This window comes from Maylandia zebra, linkage group LG4, assembly GCF_041146795.1.
Source record: "Maylandia zebra isolate NMK-2024a linkage group LG4, Mzebra_GT3a, whole genome shotgun sequence".
Lineage (NCBI taxonomy): Eukaryota > Metazoa > Chordata > Actinopteri > Cichliformes > Cichlidae > Maylandia > Maylandia zebra.
Window position 1 is genome coordinate 10,531,096 of NC_135170.1, and position 21,052 is coordinate 10,552,147.

At 44.7% G+C, this 21,052-nt stretch overlaps 1 protein-coding gene across 3 annotated transcripts in view; it reads left to right on the plus strand.

The window, feature by feature from the left end:
• Positions 1–1,565: 1,565 nt before the first annotated feature.
• Positions 1,566–21,052, plus strand: part of LOC101483414 (microtubule-associated serine/threonine-protein kinase 1) — a 57,860-nt gene continuing 38,373 nt past the window's right edge. Inside the window, exons 1-2 of one of the 3 annotated variants that reach the window (XM_004562959.3) lie at positions 1,566–2,424; positions 11,264–11,295. In XM_004562959.3, the coding sequence (XP_004563016.1) occupies positions 2,386–2,424; positions 11,264–11,295 (71 nt within the window). In that variant the 5' untranslated portion in view covers positions 1,566–2,385. Of the gene's footprint in view, positions 2,425–11,263; positions 11,296–18,272; positions 18,479–21,052 lie in introns of those variants that run through there. The other 2 variants (XM_023153199.3, XM_076882964.1) reach the window with 2 other exon arrangements.

The window sequence follows — 21,052 nt, forward strand, 5'->3', positions numbered from 1 at the left end:
CACCAGCATTAACCAGAAATGATGCCTTTTTCAGATTTTGATATACATTCTGACAGTTATTGATATCTGATGCCGGTACATTTATTCTCCATGCACAATAATCCTGTTTTCTGCGTCACAGCGTGGATGAAAGGTCAGAGTGGTGCAACCGGAAATGCCTAAGAGTTTATATTCATTGCTTTAGATCAACTATCAGAAGACAGATGACATCATTTGTATTTTAAAATAGTTTTTTGCACATTTCAATAAAAGCCCAAGAGTATGCAAATTATTAGTTGTGTGTGTCTTTGCGAACAACATGCATGTAGAGTTGTTCGTGGCTTGTTTTGATTGTGTCATGTTGGGAAATCTGCCCACAGGTGTTATTATTACTACTGTAGAACACATTTATAGAAACTGAACGCAACCATTACAACAATTAGTGAACATGGAGGCTTGGACAAACATTTTACAGGAGGAACACCCTGCACATGGAAGAGTAGGAGCGGTAAGTATGTTTGGAGCAGACAGCAGAGTATACTGAACTTCAGGAGAAGGTAGAGGATGGGTGCAGGACATATGGCTTTTCTTTCTCTTTAAAGCTGCAATGCAGAGGATTAGGTCTAAGACCAATCAGAAATTGTGGCTAAATAAAGTGTCGGGATGTCAAATTATCCAGCTCTGATTACACTGTGATACAGAATAATGTGCAAAAGTCTTTAGCCTCATGTCTTTACACTTCAACATAGCCTGATCTCTGAACTCTTTCTTGACAAGCAGTCTTCAGAAATACTTCTCCACAGTTTTTCTCAGCCTTCTCTCCCTGTTTCACTTCTTTAAGATTAGTTTCTTGGCCACCCTTCCACTGAGACCATTTCTGTTGAAGCTTCCGTGAATATGGACCAACCAATGTGTTAGTTTTTTGCTGGACACACTGCACACCTGCTGAGATCTTTTTGGGAATCACCTTGTTGGTACAAAAATACTAAACTTTATCTGCCATCTTTAAGATTTTTTTAAAAATAGATTCAACTAAAGGAATTTGAGCAGAATATGTGTTTTTTTTTTTTCAAACAGACTACTTGTAACAAAGTGCCTTGAGATAACATTTAAAACTGGTTCTTTGCTAAGTTGTCTGTTATGTGTCGACACAACTGGTTCACCGCTTTTTATGCTTCACTTATTCATAAGTAAGCGTTAAATGTCTTAAAAAAAACTAAGAAACTAACTTTTAAAAATGCTCTCACATGAGAAATGAATGTGCCAAAGCAAAAGAGAAAAACTTGAATCCCGTGTCGCTGTCTGTGGTGCTGATTTAGGCTCTAACAGGCCTCTTCACACATCAGCTGAAAAACTGCCAGCTCCAATCTAAAACTGTCTTTCAGGAAATTAAATCAAAACAGCAATTAGGGCACCACTACAGCCAGTGTGTGGTCGTAGCCTGCTGGGCTGGATTCTGTGGAAGAGTGTTTGGATATTCCTCCATTCATCCCGGAGAGAAGAGCGTCTCTGTCGCGCGTAGGAGGAGGAGGGGCGAAAGGGAATCCCAAGAAGGGGCTACAAATATCGCGTTGCTGCGGTGCCATAAGTAACCGCTTCACCCGAGAAGAGAGAGGGTGGAGGAACGACGGGTGGGTGAAAGAAACGAACAAGAGTTTTACTTAATGTGTGTGTTTTGTTTTTTTGGAGGGGACGTGCGCGCGCTCTCAGACACGAGGTGATGTTGACCGAACCGGACAGGCTCCTCCGCCGCGAATAAGCGGCAGTGACACCCTGACCGAGGGGCTGGGGCACGACGCGCGTCCGTACCACCGTGCAGTTATGTGTAAAATAATCGAGTGTTTGTTTTCCCCCCTCGCCGAGCCTTGAACGCGCTGTCCTTTGTGGCCACACGTGGAGATGAGCTCACGTTTTCTTCGTGGAGATTGTCGTGAAGTGACCGAAGTACTTCAGTGTTTGGATCGGCAGATCGCACATGGACGTTGAGTTCTCCGGGCCTTCGAGTCGCTCAGCTGGGCAGCATCAAAGCGCACGGACCACTGGGAAAATGTCAAGGATGCTCCTAGAAGGAGCCGCTGAGAGAGCGGCGTGATACTCAGCCGAGGAGACAGAGGACGCCGATCACAAGTGCAGTTTAGAGAATAACGGTCGCTGATTTTAAGGGGCTTTTTTTTTTAAAATAAAAACAATGGGACCTCTTGGCACGTTTTCGTGGGCTTCTTCGACGTGACACCGGACACACAGGAACTCTGTTGCTGCTGCTGTTGTTGTGTTGGTGTTGTGCAGTTCGGGCGTGAAGTGGAAGTAGCATCTTCACTGGGTCACAACCCAGATTAGTGTAAGGTGACAGAATTGTTTTAGTGAAGGGGAATCCCGACCGAGAGCCACACGGCTCGTCACTGCACCATGGATGACTCGGGGATAATACGGCGGCGGAGGCTGCAGGTGAGCTGGTCTGGGGTGGAATCCGATTTTTGTGTTAAATCCATCCTCTTCCAGTTGTAGAAACACAGTCATACATGATTACTACGTTCAGACAGACTTTATTTTTACTTTTTAGTCAGACTCTGTCATTGAAGCCGAATGCAGTAGCTATACTTTTCCAGCAGACACTGCAAATGTTTATCACTAAAAGTGAAAAGTTAACACATGTGTTTCATAAACCCAGCACTCATCATTAACCTGTAAATAAAGTTGTTGGGTTTTTTTTAGCCATTATAGATGAATTGTTGCACTTTAACTTATTATTGGTGGGCCTTATATTAAACATGGTTGAAGTTTCAATCAATGAAGTCAGCCTTGGCTGAAAGTAATCTGTGTGAGCCAAACAATCGAGCTTCAGAGTGCTCTAGATGCTGGCTTACAGACAGTTTTTTCTGCTCCTGGCTCTGTATGATATCAAAGAATGGGGACATCCCTAATATGGGCATGTTGGGATTGGAGAAGCCCCACCCTCTTGCTATTCAAACGTTCTCCTGCAGCTTGTTTCAGACAGAGGATGAACTGAGGGGTACAAGGAACTGATGTTTATTTTGAATTGTGAATCATGCACAGCTACTCTAGCAGAGACAATGAATGGAAAAAAAAAAAACATGTTGTTGGTAGGCCCTTCCACAATGGATGGATCCACATGTTTGATCTGGCACAGATTTTACTCTGGATGCCCTTCCTGATGTAACTTACCCATTTATCCCAGCTTGGGACCAGCACTGAGAGTGCACTGGCTTGTAATGCCTTGAGGCTGGATTTGTGTCTCCTACTAGTCCCAAACTGAGAATCTTCTCTGTGTTGGGCGATTATGTTAACAAAATGAACAACACTGTAACAAAAGTCTTGTTCCTCAACCTCTGATTTTTTATTCATCAAAGGTTGTGGAAATAATATTCTTTTTAAACTTTGCATTTTAAGGCAATCAGAAGAACAAAAACTGTGTTAAACTGTGTTACATTGTGTAAAAGTTGCCTTTCACTTCCTGTCAGTCAGCTGATTTAATTATCCTTGTATTGTTCTGGTTCTCATTACTCTAGTTCTTTAAGATAAACCTTCATAAAGTTTACAACAAAAATCAGTTATTTCTCCATCTGTCCTGCTGGAGACTCGCAGCGTGCCTCTGGTGTTGAACATAGTAGCTCCACTACACTCAAACATATATATTTTTCATCATTCGTATCATATATGTGTCATATTTTAATAGTAGCTTTTCTGTTGTATAGTCAGTTAACATCCTCCTGTGAAGCTCATGTCAGGATCACACTCATGTACTTTTTAAAAGTCTCTTTAATGAGATGTTGTAATGAATGGCCACTCATGCATACTGATCTGCTGTGCTCAAATGACTGCGTTCATCCATTATGAAGCAGCCTGCTTAACCACAGGTCATACCCCCCCCCCCCCCCCCCCTCCACACACACACACACACACCCCGCAATCTTTGTTTGATTCAGTCAAGTGAACTGTGGAGAGATGAGCCTACAGGCCAGGCAGACTGCAGCCAGCCTCCTGTGGGGCTTCTGTGCACGCTAGTGTGATTATGCAGTCTGTGCATTTCATTTCTCTCATTCATTCGGTTCATATTCTGCCAGTTTCGTTTACCAAGACGAAGGATTGTAAGCACGCACTCTGAGCTCCTTGAAGCCAAATTGACCTTCGACTCTGTGAAAAAGAAAAAGAAAGGGAGTGGGTATAAGGGAATGAGGGGAGGATTAGTGGTGAGGTGTCCCGATGGTTTCATGTCTCATCATCCCCACTGCTCAGCTCACTGCTCTGCTGCTGTGATGTATGACACGAGCTGTAAGGGAATTAATCATCATAGAGTCACACTCGCAAAGTCCCTGGCATTTTATAGATGGAGGCAGGCCAGCTGATTGATTTAGTGTTTGTATATGTGAGGGTGGGTAGTGTGGTAGTGTGGTAGAGGGAGGGACAACGTAGACTTCTAGTTTAATATGCACATTTGGGCTATTTGCACGAGTTTTATTCTCTAATGTGTGTGTGTTTCTGAAATTGTGCGTTGACATGTGATTGGCTCTGTATGTCCTAATCAGCGGCTTTGTCAGTCCCCTGGGTCTCATCATCCCAGCCGTCACTCGCTCCCTCTTTCACACTGTTGAAATCTCCCAATTCTTTGAATCTTTGGGCTGAAGGAGGGACAATACTCGGTGTATCAATGCTCAATCAACAATCATTTATTTCCATACAATTCAACAGTCAGAGCATTACAACGTCCGGACGGGAGAGATGCTACCAGAGGGTCAGGCACATGTCTCAAAATGGTGACGGGTTGCTCAGCTTTTTATAGTCTCTAGTGGCCCCCAGCTAGTCGTAAAAGCCAAAACATCACATTTTTTCTCTGTTACAGCGCCTAAGTTATGACCTCGGCAGTTGTTTCTCTGCTTTCTGTAAGGTGGGGGTGTGGAATGTGGTCTATCTATCTCCCCTGTCTTTAGATACAGAGTCTCCTGCTTACAACCTTCTCTTCATGATTCAACAATTAAGCATGTCAAGAAAACAGTGTAACACATTCCCAGCAGATCAAGGATACAGAGTGATGCACATTTATCTAATGAACTAATATGTGAATATGTTCTGTTAACTCAAAAGTATAATGAGAACTACACTACATACAGCTCACACACTCTATATTAAAGGGTATAATGTGATCTACAGCAGTATTCTAATTCAACTACTTTGATTACATATATAAGGTAACATATAATAACAGAATAATTTAATAACACACAGACACACACAATCATTCTCTCAGCACCATATGGTGACACGCCCCACTCCCCTGCAGTTGCAGTCAGGGGTCACACCCGTGATGCATCGCTTCAACACGGCAAACATGAAAAAAACCCACGATCTTTGCTCCTCGTTATGCTGGCTCCTCTCTGACACTACAACCTCCAATAGGCTTGCTGGCAAACACGCAGAAGATATGTCAAAAAAAGCCTGGTTCATCAGAGATGTGTGAAATAGCTACAAAACAAACTGAAATTTGTAATTTCCACATTTTTTGGTTTGTTTGTTTGAAGGAATAGTAACTATAATCATTCCACAACTACAGTACAGAACAACGTTTTGCAGTACTCACGGCTTAACTGAAATGAATGTTTTTGATGATGTTGAACTGGTTGAACTGGTTTTCTCACTCCTCCTTTGCAGCTGTTTCCTGTGTAAAATATCTGTGTTGCATGACTTGATCAAACGATACTTTAGCAATCATTAAGAAGAAGCTAGGCTGCCATTGTACCAACGTTGCCATGTTCAAGAAACCAGAATAAGATGACAAGCACCCATTAGAAGACGATCACACTGTGGTCATAAAGGTCAGCAAGTAGACTGTGGTAATTAAAAAGTGCTTAGCTGGTACTAATTGTTCTATTGTGCAGTTTTTGGTGAGCCCAAACCGTGGCCTGAGTTTCCTGTTTGAAGCTGACAGGAGCGGCACTCAGTGTGGTTTTTGCTGCTGCTCTAGCTCATTCGCTTCAAGGCTTGCCTACATACCTTGGTTCTACTGAATCATAATTTGTGATACTATTGTCTTCCTATCAGCTTGAAGTAATCCGTCCATTCTCCTCTGACCCCTGACATCAACAAGAAAACTGCTGCTAAAGAGATATTTTCTCTTTCTCAGACCATCCTCTATAAACCCTACAGATGGTTGTGTGGGAAAATCCCAGTAGATCAGCAGCTTTTGGAATACTCAGACCATCCCCTGAAGTGGTTAACACATTCGGTTGGCAAGTGAAAGGTTGCTGGTTCAATTCCAGCCAGATCTACAAATCCCCTTTGGGGTTGTGTCAGAAAGGGCATCTGGTGTAAAACTGCCAAATGAAACATGTTGAGCTACTCTCTGTGGTGACCCCATCTGACAAGGGGAGCAACCGAAAGCACTTTCTTCTACTTCTCCTTTACATATATCACAATGTTACACCCCTACAATACGTTTTTCTTAGACCAGCTTCTTACACTATCATATAACCCTAATGTAAAAAACAAACAAACAATATATTTAATATCTTTTTTTTACATGTCATTTTTTATTCAGTCTTGTTGTTTTCACAAATCACCAGACCATCTTTTCTTATGCTTGGCATGCCTCGTCCTCAGCCGCTCTGCCTTTTTGTCAGCCTCATATCTGTGAGTCAGTCACTGCTGTAGACAATGGCAGGTCCGGGCACTGTCTCCTAGCAGCATGACATCCCTTGATTGATCCCTGTTGTTCCTCCCCTGCCCGGCTCACCACCATTTTTCTTTGCAGTGTCTACAAAATGATTGAACTTGCTGGCGCATCCCCACCGAGCAGCAATGTGCTTTACAGGCATGCGGCTCAACTAATGCCATTTCATTATCACTGAGGCCTTTAAAAAAATTGTAGTGCAGCCAATATGACTTGAAGGACACTACAGCAAAGGCATATTTTATGGCTGAGTTACATGAGCAGCCAGTGTGTGTACCAGGAGACAAAATTCACTGGCCTTTCAAGTCTTTGTTGTTTACTGCCTGCATCAGGATGCTCGCCCCTGACTGGCTGTAGCTTAATGAAACAGCAGCATCCAACATAATTTAAAAAAGAACACAAATTTGAACATCCCTGCACATTTTAGCCCTGAGCTGTGAAAAACACAGAGAAATTTAAAAAACAACAATAAAACAGGCCTGGACTGTGAATGCAGGTTCTCTGCAGGTTAGATATTAAACAGCCCAGCATTAATCTAAATGCAAAATGATTGTGCATAAACCACAGTTATTACAAGACAGTGGCACAATTGCCCTGCATCTAAATATTCATAGATACAAAGTCCTGAAACACAGACTCCCATACTGTCTTGTCAACTGTGTGACATCCTGGGACTAAAGGGGATCAGACAGTCATTCATAAGCTCAAACTTCCCTTTCGTTCCCTAGAGGACGCACCCAAACCTGGATAATAACAGTGTAGTTGCTCCTGTTTGAGAAGCCAGCAAATACAGCACAGGATTGTGTAGCTTTCTAATCTGTGATTGGTGAGCATGACATGTTTGTGACAGAGCCTCCCATCTGTTGTCAGTCACTGCTCACCACCGCCAGACTTCATTAGCGGGACTCGGGGAGCGTTTAGTTTGAACATCAGCCTCGGACGGTGGCTTTTAAATCAGCCTCTGACGTAGAAAACGCAACCATGCAATGAGCAGTAAGCCTTGCATCAAACTAATTATGCCACAGGAGAATTAAGGCACAGGCTTCAGATCGGAGTGAGGATCATGTTTCCTTAACAACATATTATCTTCTGGAAATGCTGCAGTTAGGAGTCACAGGTCGATTTCGGAGCATAGTGGTGCGCTTGTGTTCTGGCACACTGGTCACTGATGAAGCAGAGACTGGAATTAGGAAGTCAATTCATCACCTTGTAACCTTTTAACAGATTAAAATGGAATTGAGGATTAAGAAGGGAATTCAGGTAGATACGATGTGACAGCAATGCCTAAGAATTACGGAATGTAAGTGAAGGTGACAAAGAACTATTTGATTGGATTTTCTGAGGTTAATAAAGGCCGTTTCATTCAAAGATTGAATAATTATCATCTACAGACCTGCAGATTCACTCCACAGTTTGGACTCCCAGGTATAATTCTGAAAAGCAGCAAAAGATATTCATGGTGCCAGTTTTTTTCTCTCAGACATGAATAGATGGCTGTACTTTGTTTAGTGTGCCAGCTGGTTCTTTTTGTCTAGGCATGCCTGAACAAAAGAGGTGTTCAGGTGCTCCTCTGTTACATTTGGACTTTATTCTTGTTGCTGCTAAACTATTTCTGCTTCTTTAGCAGACGTCCCTACTATCCACAAATAGTTCAAGCGAATTTGCAACATTTTGGTGATTTGCTGCAGTGAATGTCACTGAGAACACTGAGGTCATACGTTGTTGAATGGTTCGTTAATTAATTCGTTCTCAGCTATTCTGAGCACGTGTTTGTTTGAAACATTTTGAAAATAAAACTCTTAGCCTGTGCATGTTACATCTCGTCCTGTTTGAGGATTTATATTTTCTGCAAGATGGTGGTCTGATCTGGCCTAGTCAGTCACAGCTGCTACCTAGATCATTGTTACCTGATTGTTTTGGGGTCTTGGACTGACATTTCAAGATGTCACTTTGAGAAAGTGTGATTCATTGATTTATCTTAAGTGAAAATCAAGAGATTTAGGGGCTATTCTGCTCTTAGGCATGCCATCACCAGCTCTGCAAATTTGGCTCAGTTAGCGCACTAAGCTAACATGTCTATTTGTCTGTTTGCCTATTTGAGTCATTCATAATGTAGTAATTTAGAATATATGATTAACCTTTGGGACTGAACTAAAGCATGCTTGTAACAATTCTTCATCAGGTAAATCATCTTTCAAATCTGCCTTCCATGCATGCAGTATAATATCAGATGATTCTTTGCAGTTACTTACAAATAAATCGTATAAAGGGACCCCTTCCCTCTAAGATGTGAAAAACTTTAAGGTGAAATCTTCTAAGGTAGCTGGAGAGGAAAGTTTTAGACGGCTTGGCTAATATAAAATTTTGGAGATGAAGATATTTTAAATAATGGTTTTCATTACTGCCGTTGTAGTTGTTTGAATTACTCACCTCAAAGTTGAAATATTTTGACCTTAGTACCCACTTACTGTTACTATAGGTTATTTCTTTACTATAGGTTAGTTGTCACTATAAGTCACTGAATTCCATTGACATCCAGGCGCCCTGCTCACTATAGCAATACTGTTCTCCCCTGTGTCGACGCCCGTTAACATGCTAACAGTGATAATGCTAACAGGCTGATGTTTAGCAAGTGAAACGTTTAATATGTTAAGCTGCATCTAAACTGGAAGCGACCTGCTTTTCACACGAAGTGAAGCTACCAAACAATCTTTTGCAGGCATTATAGATTCTGGTTGCCTAGGCACCCTGTAATGTATTTACTATCAGCCATATGTCAGTCAACAGTATTATTCAGTATATTGGTAGTCACTTCACCAGGTAGCTAAGAAAAGTTCATTTCATGCCTCACATGCTTCATGCTGCTGGGGTGTGAAGTTGCAGAACGTTCATTAATGTCCATCCGTTTTATTCCCTCCCAGTATGGACAAAGCCTTAATTGTTTTAGCTTAGCGCATTAGCATGCTAAATTCTGCTCAGTTTAAATTTTGACCTGATGCTGTTACTATATGAAAGACAAGTGATTAGAATTGATGAGGGCTCACCAAGTCATTCAAATCCATCCAGAAAATTTTCACAAAAATTGAAGGTGATATTTTACCTTAGAATAAAAAAGCAGACCTAAATAGTGAGATTAGCATCTACGTTGCCACTTTGAATCTCCAGGGAAAAGGTATTACACTGGTGGACCCTGGACTCAGCTTCACTGTCACTAAAATACAGCACCTTGCAGCTTGTAAAGAGTTTTTATGTGGTCATTTCCTCTGGATTAAATTGCTACTCTGCAGCAACATTAGATGTCAAGTGTAGTTAGGGCTTCTCTGTATAGGTAACCCCCCACATCGCAGATGTTCTTCATGCCTTTTGCTCTTGTAAGTCATCTCTCTTTTCATCTGACAACTCAGGGTCAATTAGCCTGATCAATGAAGGACAAAGTGAAAAAGGGATCAATGAGCTGAATATTTAGTCGGATTTGTTAACGTGTAAACCCTCGGGACATTCTGTTGAACAGCCGTGCAGCCTGCATCGTGCGTCTGATCCTGAGATGAGGAGAGGACCAGTTTAGTGCTCTCTGTTTAACTAAGAGTTTTCCATTTGGCTTGACAATTATCATCTGTGTCATAGGCTTAACCTTGTGAATAGTGGCTGGGGCTCTCAGGCAGCAGCAATGTAAAAATGTGTTCTGGCATATATCAGTAGGAGCAGGTCTGCACATCCCCATCCATTCGTTCAACCTTTATTTGAAGGTTAACTCAATAATTACATTGACTGTGGTCAGCAGGTGGTCAATTTTATGCTAACAGCACCTTAACAACTTTACCCTGTGTGTGACAGGAGCATGTGTGAAGCTGCTAATGCATTAATTGCATCCATTTCCAAACACTGAGTAGTATCTCATATCTGACTCTCAAGCACCATATCTTGTATGACGCACACAAAGACACACAGAGCTGAAGGCCAGAAGACTCCAAGATAAGGTTGCAAGCATAAAAGCATGTTTCCCCACGGTACCATCCACCTCTCACCCACCTCTCCGCCGCTTGTTTAAACTCTCCGTCTCCTCTCTGTCCTCCTCTAGTTTCATGTGAAGGGTTTGTAAAGATCCAGGCTGTGCTGGTGTGAGATCTGCTTATGCTCATGCTGGGTTTTTTTTTTTTGTGTGTGGTGCAGTTGGTGTCTGCTGCTGTCTCAGCCCAGTGTTCCTGTCCATCTGGACCTGGGAGGTGGGGGGTGGAGGGTGGGATGGAGCAGTTGCCATAGTTTCAGAAAATAGCAGGAGTAGTTTGAAAACAAAGGCAAAAATTAACTGTGAAACATGCACACACAAAATGAAATGAATCGGGATAAGGTGATGAACTAATTGTTATCAAACTTCTCCAGGACCAGAGCTTTATTATACTCAGGATATAGAAACCGATGTGAACCCCTACCACAATAACAAGCCATATTTCTGAACAAGCTCAAAAGGTGCGCCTGCTACTGTGCTCATGTGATGTTTTATTTATGCTCTCCCCAAATTTCGTAATATCTCATAAGAAAGAGTATGTTTCTATTTTCTGTACCTGATCTCTCTTTTTGTCCTTTTCTTTGTGTTTCTACCAGAAGGATTTGCCACTGCCTCGCAAAAACAGCAGGTGAGTGTTACCTTTGTTTAACCCTTCCTTTCTTCTCTCTATCCTCTCTCTCTACCACCCATCCACTCCCTGGGGAAAGCACAATCTTCTTCATGGACAAAAAAACAATCATACCAAGCTGTGGTACATCTTGTTTATCAAAGCCTCTCTTCCCGAGCGTACATGAGGCTGGGAAGCTCTCTGGGATCACAAGCATGCTTTTCACATTCTGTCTGAAAGCTATGAGGATGCTTCAGTAGTGCTTAGGGTGTGGAGTGTGGATTTCTTGTGTGAAAGAGGAGGATGAGGTCTCCTGAAGTAATGCTGGAGTGTGTGGAAGCCTTATTAGGCCAGTTGGGAGCTCCCGGCGCTGTCCATGGTGCTGAAAGCCATGCCGCATTCTCCAACTTATTCCAAATTGTCAAATTTTTGCTATCTGCATAAAGTAGGTACATTTATTAAGTATTTGGTTGAAATATTATACTGTTTAATGGACTACAGTTAAAGAGCCAAAGATTTTCATTCAAGGGTGGTTTACCAGTGACGAGTGACCTGTTTGAGAAAACGGTCACTGGAGACACAAATTACTTTTGGGCTTGCGTCAGGAAGGGTATCCGATGTAAAGGTCTGGCAAATCAAATATGCAGGGCTACCTGCTGTGGCAAACCCCTGTGAGAAGGGAGCAGCTCAAAGTTGTTATGTGACAGAAACATAAAAAAAAAAATAGTTAATACAAGTTTAAGCATTGTGCTGATGATTTTTTTTCCGGACAGGTCCTGTCACGGCGGGGTGCGCCGATGTGTGCGGAAACAGGACCCAAAAGCAGATGATGACGAGGAATAGTAATGATTAACAGAAAAGTGAACCTTTATTGCGATGACGGCAGGAAATGAACCAAGAGACCAAAGCAAACAGGCAAAACACTAAGAAACAAAACACTGAGCTGGCAAAACACTAAGAAACAAAACACTAAAGGTACTAAGACCAAAAACTATAACTATGACCGAGGTGGAAAATAAACAGGCTAAGACTATGACTGTAACTCTGGTGAGAATAAACAGACGAACTGACAATGGCATGAAGAAAACAAAAGGCTTAAATACAGACATGAGAAACAAGGCCAAAAAAACAAAAAAACAAAATGTCCATCAAAATCACAGGAGCGCAGGGAACAGTTCATGACTCCTCAGGGGGCCGACCCGGAGGGTGACGGTCCAGAAAGTCATAGTTCATGTGATCAGGGGGCCGTCCGTGCGGACGGCAACGGCGGCGACACGGAAACGGTTCAGGGGGCCGACCTCGACGGCGGCGACGTGGAAACGGTTCAGGGGGCCGACCTCGACGGCGGTGACGTGGAAACAGTTCAGGGGGCCGGCCGTGCGGAAGGCGACGGGGCGGGAACCGTTCAGGGGGCCGGCCGTGCGGAAGGCGACGGGGCGGGAACCGTTCAGGGGGCCGGCCGTGCGGAAGGCGGCGGCGGCGCCCAAGTGTCAGGCATACCGGCCGAGGCTTGGAGGGCACAGGACCAGGCGACGCTGAAGCAGAGGCTGAGGCCGGACCAGGCGACGCTGAAGCAGAGGCTGAGGCCGGACCAGGCGTAGCAGAAGCACAGGCAGAGGCCGGACCAGGCGTAGCAGAAGCACAGGCAGAGGCCGGACCAGGCGAGGCTGAAGACTCTGACGAGGCCGGAGACTCTGACGAGGCCGGACCAGACGAGGCCGGAGACTCTGACGAGGCCGGACCAGACGAGGCCGGACCAGACGAGGCCGGACCAGACGAGGCCGGACCAGACGAGGCTGAAGACTCTGACGAGGCTGGACCAGACGAGGACGAAGACTCTGAGGCTGGGCCAGACGAGGACGAAGACTCTGAGGCTGGGCCAGACGAGGCCGAAGACTCTGACGAGGCCGGACCAGACGAGGCCGAAGACTCTGACGAGGCCGGACCAGACGAGGACGAAGACTCTGACGAGGCCGGACCAGACGAGGACGAAGACTCTGAGGCTGGGCCAGACGAGGACGAAGACTCTGAGGCTGGGCCAGACGAGGACGAAGACTCTGAGGCTGGGCCAGACGAGGACGAAGACTCTGAGGCTGGGCCAGACGAGGACGAGGACGAAGACTCTGAGGCTGGGCCAGACGAGGACGAAGACTCTGAGGCTGGGCCAGACGAGGACGAAGACTCTGAGGCTGGGCCAGACGAGGACGAGGACGAAGACTCTGAGGCTGAAGCCGGAGCCGGACCAGGTGGAGCAGGAGCAGCTGATGCAGAGGCCGGACCGGGCGAGGATGAAGGCTCTGAGGCTGCAGCTGACGAAGCACAGGCTGGAGCTGCGGCTGACGAAGCACAGGCTGGAGCTGCGGCTGACGAAGCACAGGCTGGAGCTGCGGCTGACGAAGCACAGGCTGGAGCTGGACCGGGCGAAGCACAGACCGGAGCTGGTCCTGGCGTAGCAGAGGCAGAACCAGGTGACAGTGAGGCAGCCACAGGTGGTGAAGCAGAAGGTGGCCAGACGGGCTCCTCAGGCCCTCCAGCTGACGAAGCATGAGGCTGAACGGGCTCCTCGGGCCCGCCAGCTGACGTGGCGTGAGGCTGGACGGGCTCCTCGGGCCCGCCAGCTGACGTGGCGTGAGGCTGGACGAGCTCCTCGGGCCCGCCAGCAGACATGGCATGAGGCCGGAAGGGCTCCTCGGGCCCCCCAGCAGACGTGGCATGAGGCTGGACGGGCTCCTCGGGCCCGCCAGCTGACGTGGCGTGGTGCTGGACGGGCTCCTCGGGCCCCCCAGCAGACGTGGCTTGAGGCCGGAAGGGCTCCTCGGGCCCCCCAGCTGACGTGGCATGAGGCCGGAAGGGCTCCCCGGGCCCTCCAGCTGACGAGGCATGAGGCTGGTGTGGTTCTCCTGAACCTTCAGCAGACGAAGCATGAAGCTGGCTGGATTCTCCTGAACCTCCAGCAGACGAAGCATGAAGCTGGCTGGATTCTCCTGAACCTCCAGCAAACGAAGCATGAAGCTGGCTGGATTCTTCTGAACCTCCAGCAAACGAAACATGAGGCTGGCTGGGTTCTCCTGAACCTCCAGCAGACGAAACATGAGGCTGGCTGGGTTCTCCTGAACCTCCAGCAAATGAAGCATGAAGCTGGCTGGGTTCTCCTGAACCTCCAGCAGACGAAACATGAGGCCGGACGGGCTCCCCGGGCCCTCCGGCTGACACTGAAATTGGCTGCACCAGCTGTACCTCCGTCTCCGGCTCCAAACCGGCCTGGATAGCAGTACCACAGCAGCTTAGCTGAGCCTGATGGCTAGCTTTTCCAGGGCAAACAGTCTCTGTATAGCCGGGCTCATTAACCGGAAAAGTAGTGTCAATTTCAACAACTTCCTGAGAGAAAACATGAGGAGCCAAAATGTAATCACTCACTTGCGTTTGTGATACGGAGCGTCGGTGGCGCGCACGCCGCTTTTTCTTAGGAGTGGAAGACGGCGGAGCGATGGGTGGAAGTCCCTGGTAACTCCGAGGTCCCCCGAGAGCCAGTCGAGTTCCCCGGAAAGAGTGCTCGTGCTCCGGAATGAGCCACGGCTTCCACCGGAGCTCCTCCTCCAAGAGAGCGCAGAATATAGACGTCCAAGTCTATGGTGTGCGGCGCTTCCTCGCGCTGAACTGTGACAGGAGTATGGCGAGACTGTGATGAGGGCGTGGAAACTGGTGAGCTGAGAGGTGGTGACGCTGCGGCGAATCTCAGCGAACCGACACGAACACACTCAGGTTCCGGAGGCAGCAATGGAGATGACTGATTGTGGGGTTGTTGTGACTGGTGGGTGCTGGAAGCCATTTCCTGACTCGACAGTCCCTGGGCCTGCAGCATCTCCTTTATCCTCGTAAAGGCATCAACTATGGCAGGTGAGTCCGGGAGCTGGAGAAGGCGGGGATCCCTCTCCATAATAGCTTCAGCAGCGTTAATCATTACCAGCTTGCTCTTCAAATCGGGCGCTGTAAAGAAGCGGTCGAGGATCGCTTGGATCCGAGCAGTCTCCTCCAGACACTCGGTGAGAGCAGAATCCGCTGGGTCCATGACTGGTCAGTTCGTTCTGTCACGGCGGGGTGCGCCGATGTGTGCGGAAACAGGACCCAAAAGCAGATGATGACGAGGAATAGTAATGATTAACAGAAAAGTGAACCTTTATTGCGATGACGGCAGGAAATGAACCAAGAGACCAAAGCAAACAGGCAAAACACTAAGAAACAAAACACTAAAGGTACTAAGACCAAAAACTATAACTATGACCGAGGTGGAAAATAAACAGGCTATGACTATGACTGTAACTCTGGTGAGAATAAACAGACGAACTGACAATGGCATGAAGAAAACAAAAGGCTTAAATACAGACATGAGGTGATCAGGGGAAGTGGCGACACATGGGGGAAAACAGCTGACAGACATAAACCTAATGACAGGACCAGGAGAGGAAAGCTAAATACAATGAACAAAGAACACATGACATTGTCAGAATAAAACAGGAAATGACAACACAACTTAACAGACCTAATACGTGATGAAATAAATAGAAAACCCCAAAACATAGAAAACCCAGGAACAATAACTGCCTAAACTAAAGGCAAATAGGAAATAACACAAACTAATAACATATCAAAAAATACAGCCTGTGACAGGTCCAGACTACCCTTTCCTTGTGAGAAGTGTGGAGTAGTCTCCACACTTTTTGAAGGTTCAAAGTTTTTCTTGATTCATTGGCTTCTTTTTCACACACTGTCAGTCCAGTTCTTGTATCTGACCATTTTTAGGAGATTTTAGAAGAAGTTTGTTAAGTCACTAATAAACATCACAGACAATTTAGCAGATAATCTATTTTAAAGCCATTTTGTCACAACTTGTCATAAAAGCACATAATTTGTTTCTATTTCTTTCTTAGTTGAATATATAAAATATGCTGAAGATAACACAGCTCTGCAGGCATAAAATAGTATTTCTGCACCAGCAAGCTGGTTCCCAAAATGCTAATAGCCAAGAACTTTCCATATCCAAGCATGGGATGCAGTGTGTCCTTAAAAAAATCTGAGGAAACTGGACAAATAGAGTGGAAAAGAAGTGACAGGCCAAAAAAACTAAACGAATAGTGTCTGGAAGTCATGTCCTTAAGAAATAGGAACAAATCTAGCACAGGACTGGAGAGATACTTCAGTTGATCCATCTTCTGTTCAATGAAGCATCATCAGAAATGATCCTAGTATAAAGGTAGAATGGCTGTCAAAAGCCATTTTTAAGAAAGGAAAATAGGAAGAAAGGGCTTAGATTTGGCAAATTACACAACAACTGGATGGAAAATCAGTGACAGCTGGTCTGATGAATCCACATTTGGTTAAAATCATTGTCAGTATATACAGAGGAAGTCAGGATGATAGAGGCTCCGTCATGGTTTGGGGCTGCATTTCAGTAAGTTGTGTTGGAAGATCTTCTCAAAACTGATGAAATTTTGAATGGAGAAAAGTGATGAAAAATGATCCAACAGTACCATTAGTGTCTGATTGGCAACAGCTTCATCTTTCAGTATGACAGTGATCCCAAACACACACTGCCAATACAGTAAAAGCATACTTAGACAGAGAAACACCAAGAGCACAAAACACAACACAATCAGTCACTGGACCATCCAACTGTATTTGTGTTGTTGGTGCTTTTTAGTGTATTTTTGATTAATTTAAGTGTCTGATAGATAACATAGCTTGCTTTCCCAGTAGCAGACATATTTGGGCCTGTGGTGAATGTTTACGTGGGCAAGCCAGAAAGTCATGAGTCATGCTTGACACACAGCAAGGCAGGTTCTGGGTGGGGCAGATTTGGCCCAAATGTCACAACATACTTGACATCTGTTCCTCGTATTGTAAGCTGGCAGCTGAGTTGCGGCAGCCAGACTCAAGCTGAGTCAACACCATCAGTCAAGGCCATATGTGGCTCATAGAAAACTGCAGATGTGGGTCACATTTTTGCCAAGAGTCTGTCCAAGAAGTCTGTGTTTCGGTTTTGCTGAATAAAATTCTGGTTTGTAATTTTTTTGTATTACATAAATAATTAGAAGGTGTTCGTGTCTGTATAGCACACCTGTGCATTTTTATGTGTGTCTTACTGAAGTTTGTACTAGCTGATGAGTTAGCAGGCTAGCTTTAACTAAAAACCAAAACAAAGAGAAATAGAAAACTATAAATCTTTAAAATGAGAAACCACAAACCAGTGGGTGCTATCACCGTGGTTACATCATCTTTTATGTATTGTCGCACTGACCTGTCAACAGTCTCTTGTGCCCACTCCCATCTACACTCAAGCCATCCCAAGTCACCATGGGTAATCACACATGAAATGATGGCAGGGATCTGTTTGTTTCCAGACCATTTTCTTCAACCATCTCATCTTTTCCACCTCCTCTCCCTTATTTTACCATCTGAATTCAGTCTGTCACTGTCTCCTCTGCATCACATCCCATTTGCCTCTGCAGGACACCACCAACCCACTATGTATTATAGATGAGCTCACTGGAGTTGGCTTCAAATTCAATCTGCCTACTGCAACCATTCATGGGTAAACACAGCCATTGATAGTTTGTGTGTGTGTATGCACGTCTGGCATACTACATCAACATTAGCTCCGCTTTTTGATCCCATTCAAATTGTTTTTTTTACTTATGTAACTGTCCACATGTCCTTGTCCTTTGGTCATTTCTTTAGTCGCTGCTGAGATAAATTAACCTGCCTGTACTCTCCTTCCTTCATTCATGGAATAAACAGCCTGCAGTTAAAGCTTTTAGTTTCACATCGACTTCAGAGGAAAACACAAAACAGAAGCACAAGTAACTCATAAAACCACATTGTGTACTATGGCACCTCAGCCTTGAGAAAATGACCCATAATCCCCTGCCGCCTTTTGTTGTTCCTTTCTAAAAGAGAGACCCACCCTTCCTCCCTGCATCCCTCCCTCTGTGCTGTGCTCCCTCTCTCTCTCCCTCTCTCTCTCCTTTGGTTCTCTTGCACACTTGCCCAGACACACAGACACCAGCGCACCTCTAAAGGTGGTGGGAGCCACAGTATGCGTTGCATTGCGATAGCATTTTGCCAGAGACCTGCTGCTTTCTGACTTCTCATCGCCCAGCTTTCAACTACACCGAAATACAAGCAATATGTTCCGACGCACTAAAAGGTACACCGAGAGGCTCGAGACAGAGCAGAGACGATTCAGTTTCTGTGATGTAGGGTGTGGTAGGACCGGCTATCTGTTTAATCTCCTGATCCTCTGTCCTTTTTCCTCTTTCCTACAGTTTCTGCAGTATACAGATAACCTCTACTCTGATTTAAAAACTGCTCTTACTGAAGGTAGCCTGCATGGAGTTCAGTTTATAAAATGTTGCCATTAGAGGCAATGTAAAAATTAAAAGTTGCATGAGATGCTTTTATGGTTTGCTGTTAAAGTGATAATCAGTCCAATTAATTTAATGCTGAACCATCTAAAACGATCCAGCTGCTTCAGCGGAGACCTGACACATGCGTTCACTTTTTTATCTGTACCTTTTGAGGAAAAGCTAGTAGTGAAATATTATTATTAAAAAATAATAATGCATCTGTCTTCTTGTTGGGGATGGCCAAAGCATCACGGATCTACTGAAAATGAAAAGTTAGTAAGAATCCTGACTCTTGACATCTTGACATATATATTGTATATAAGGCCCTCACTAAAGATTTAGACCCTGGCAAAAGATAAGTTGAAAAGTTGCATCAGTGACTCATCACAGTGACATTTCTAGAAGCACAGCAAGTAGACCGATTCACATTTGAAGTAATCAGTCAATAATTATATGAGCCAAAAATGAGTCAAGCAGAACCCTACGTTTAAAATGGATTTTTATAGACTGTGATTCACCGATGCTGAGGTATTTCTCTGGACTTGGATGACTGGGTTGGTTATTTGGGGAAAGTGTTCTTTGTAAGATATTGACTTCCTGTCAGGCGTTTTTACTTTCATTTCAGCTGCAATTATATTGTGAAACACAGCAGCTGAAAAGTGCAACTATAAAGAATAATGTCATTATCACATTTTCTGAATTAGTAGTCCGAGCCCATAATACAACTCGTGCTTAATAGATACTTTTAATCACTCCATTGTCAACAACCTGACAAAGTGAGGTGACATTTGGGCACTGGGGGTTTTCTCTTTAGTAACAGCAGCAGTGGAGGTCATACTGACTCGCTTAGTGATTTTATTCTCCATTCCTGATCAGGGATTAAAATAGCTTCTATTACAGAAGAGAATAGACTCTTGCTATGGCCCACCTGAGCCCAGATGCACAGGCAGACAGATGGGAATATGCCAAAGTCTCGCCATTTTAGTATCTGCCACACTCCTGCAGTGATACTGAAGCCTAGCGCGTGGATTTAGTTAGTGAAGAATGATCGGAACACGACACTTTTAAACACTTCCCTTAAAAACATATTTCTGAGGGACTAAAGCAACGAAATACGGAAAGAAAATCCCAGTCAGCAAAGACGGAAGAAAGGCATTGGGTGATTAAGACAAGGAAAGTGATGGAAGTTGAAAAAGAAAGAGGTTGTGCAAGAGGTGAAAGGGGGAGAGACTGAGATAGCATGCAGGGCCCTGGGGTGATATCTGTGTCTGCTCGTCCATTAGGGACCAGCTCACTAAGGTTACGTGAGCGCGTTAGAGATTCATACTAGCTTTGACTGTCCTCTCTCACTCGCTCTTTATTTCTTTTTCATCTCCCTGTCATGCACTTATTCTGTTCGTACATGGGGCATGTTAAGTAAGGAAAAAACAGTTTCTTCAGATTGAAATTTTGGTTTTTCTTTATTCACGTGTGTATAAGTGTACTTGAATGGCTGAATTTGTGGGGACCTGCATTTTAGACCTTGGAAGTGGGGACATTTTTGGAAAGTGAGGACATTTTGGCCCGTGCTTACTTTCTGACACATCTTAAATAATAATAAACAAAGTTTATGTGCATGTGTTGTTCTCATGTCATGGGGACGTGAGAATATGTGTTGGTTGCATTAGGGGACCTGACTTCTTTGTGTGATGATAAAGGCCCTGTAATGTAAAGCGGTGTGGTGTGATAGTCGATTTATATTCTTTTTATGTAGTACACTTATGTATACTTACTTGTGCAGTGCATGAATTGTAACAATGTATTGTTCTCTCTACTCAGTGATGGTAATAGTGCCCGTAACATTTGACTGCTAGACACAGCGTTTTGGGAACATAGGTTAAGTGGGTGATTTTTAGGATGTCAGGAGTCAGGATGCTTTCTCTACAGCTAAACCCCTTCCCCACATGGGAAATGTCCAACCATAATATAACTGCCATATGCAGACATAGCAGATCTCTCAAGGTTTCTGTAAAATTTCTTTTCCTGCCCCCAAAGATGAAGAATCTACGGTTTGAAGTATTCTCATATAAAAGGTCTCCATTACTTTTATTACTGTCCTGACATATGTAGTGTAGCAAGACCCAGTGTTACAGGCATCAGGCGCTAGAGGTCAGAGAGAAGTGAGTGGAGACGATGTGCAGTAATTGGTGAGTGTTGTGCATGTTTACCTTGGGTGCTGTGGCTCAGGTGCTCTCACAAACAGAAAGACATAATCACACCCGGTGCATGTGCGTCCACATTACACAGCTTTGAGACACACACATATTGTGTCCTCTCCACACACCACCATGCTGCCAGCTATACCCCCATCTTCTCCTCATAAACACGTCTCCTCT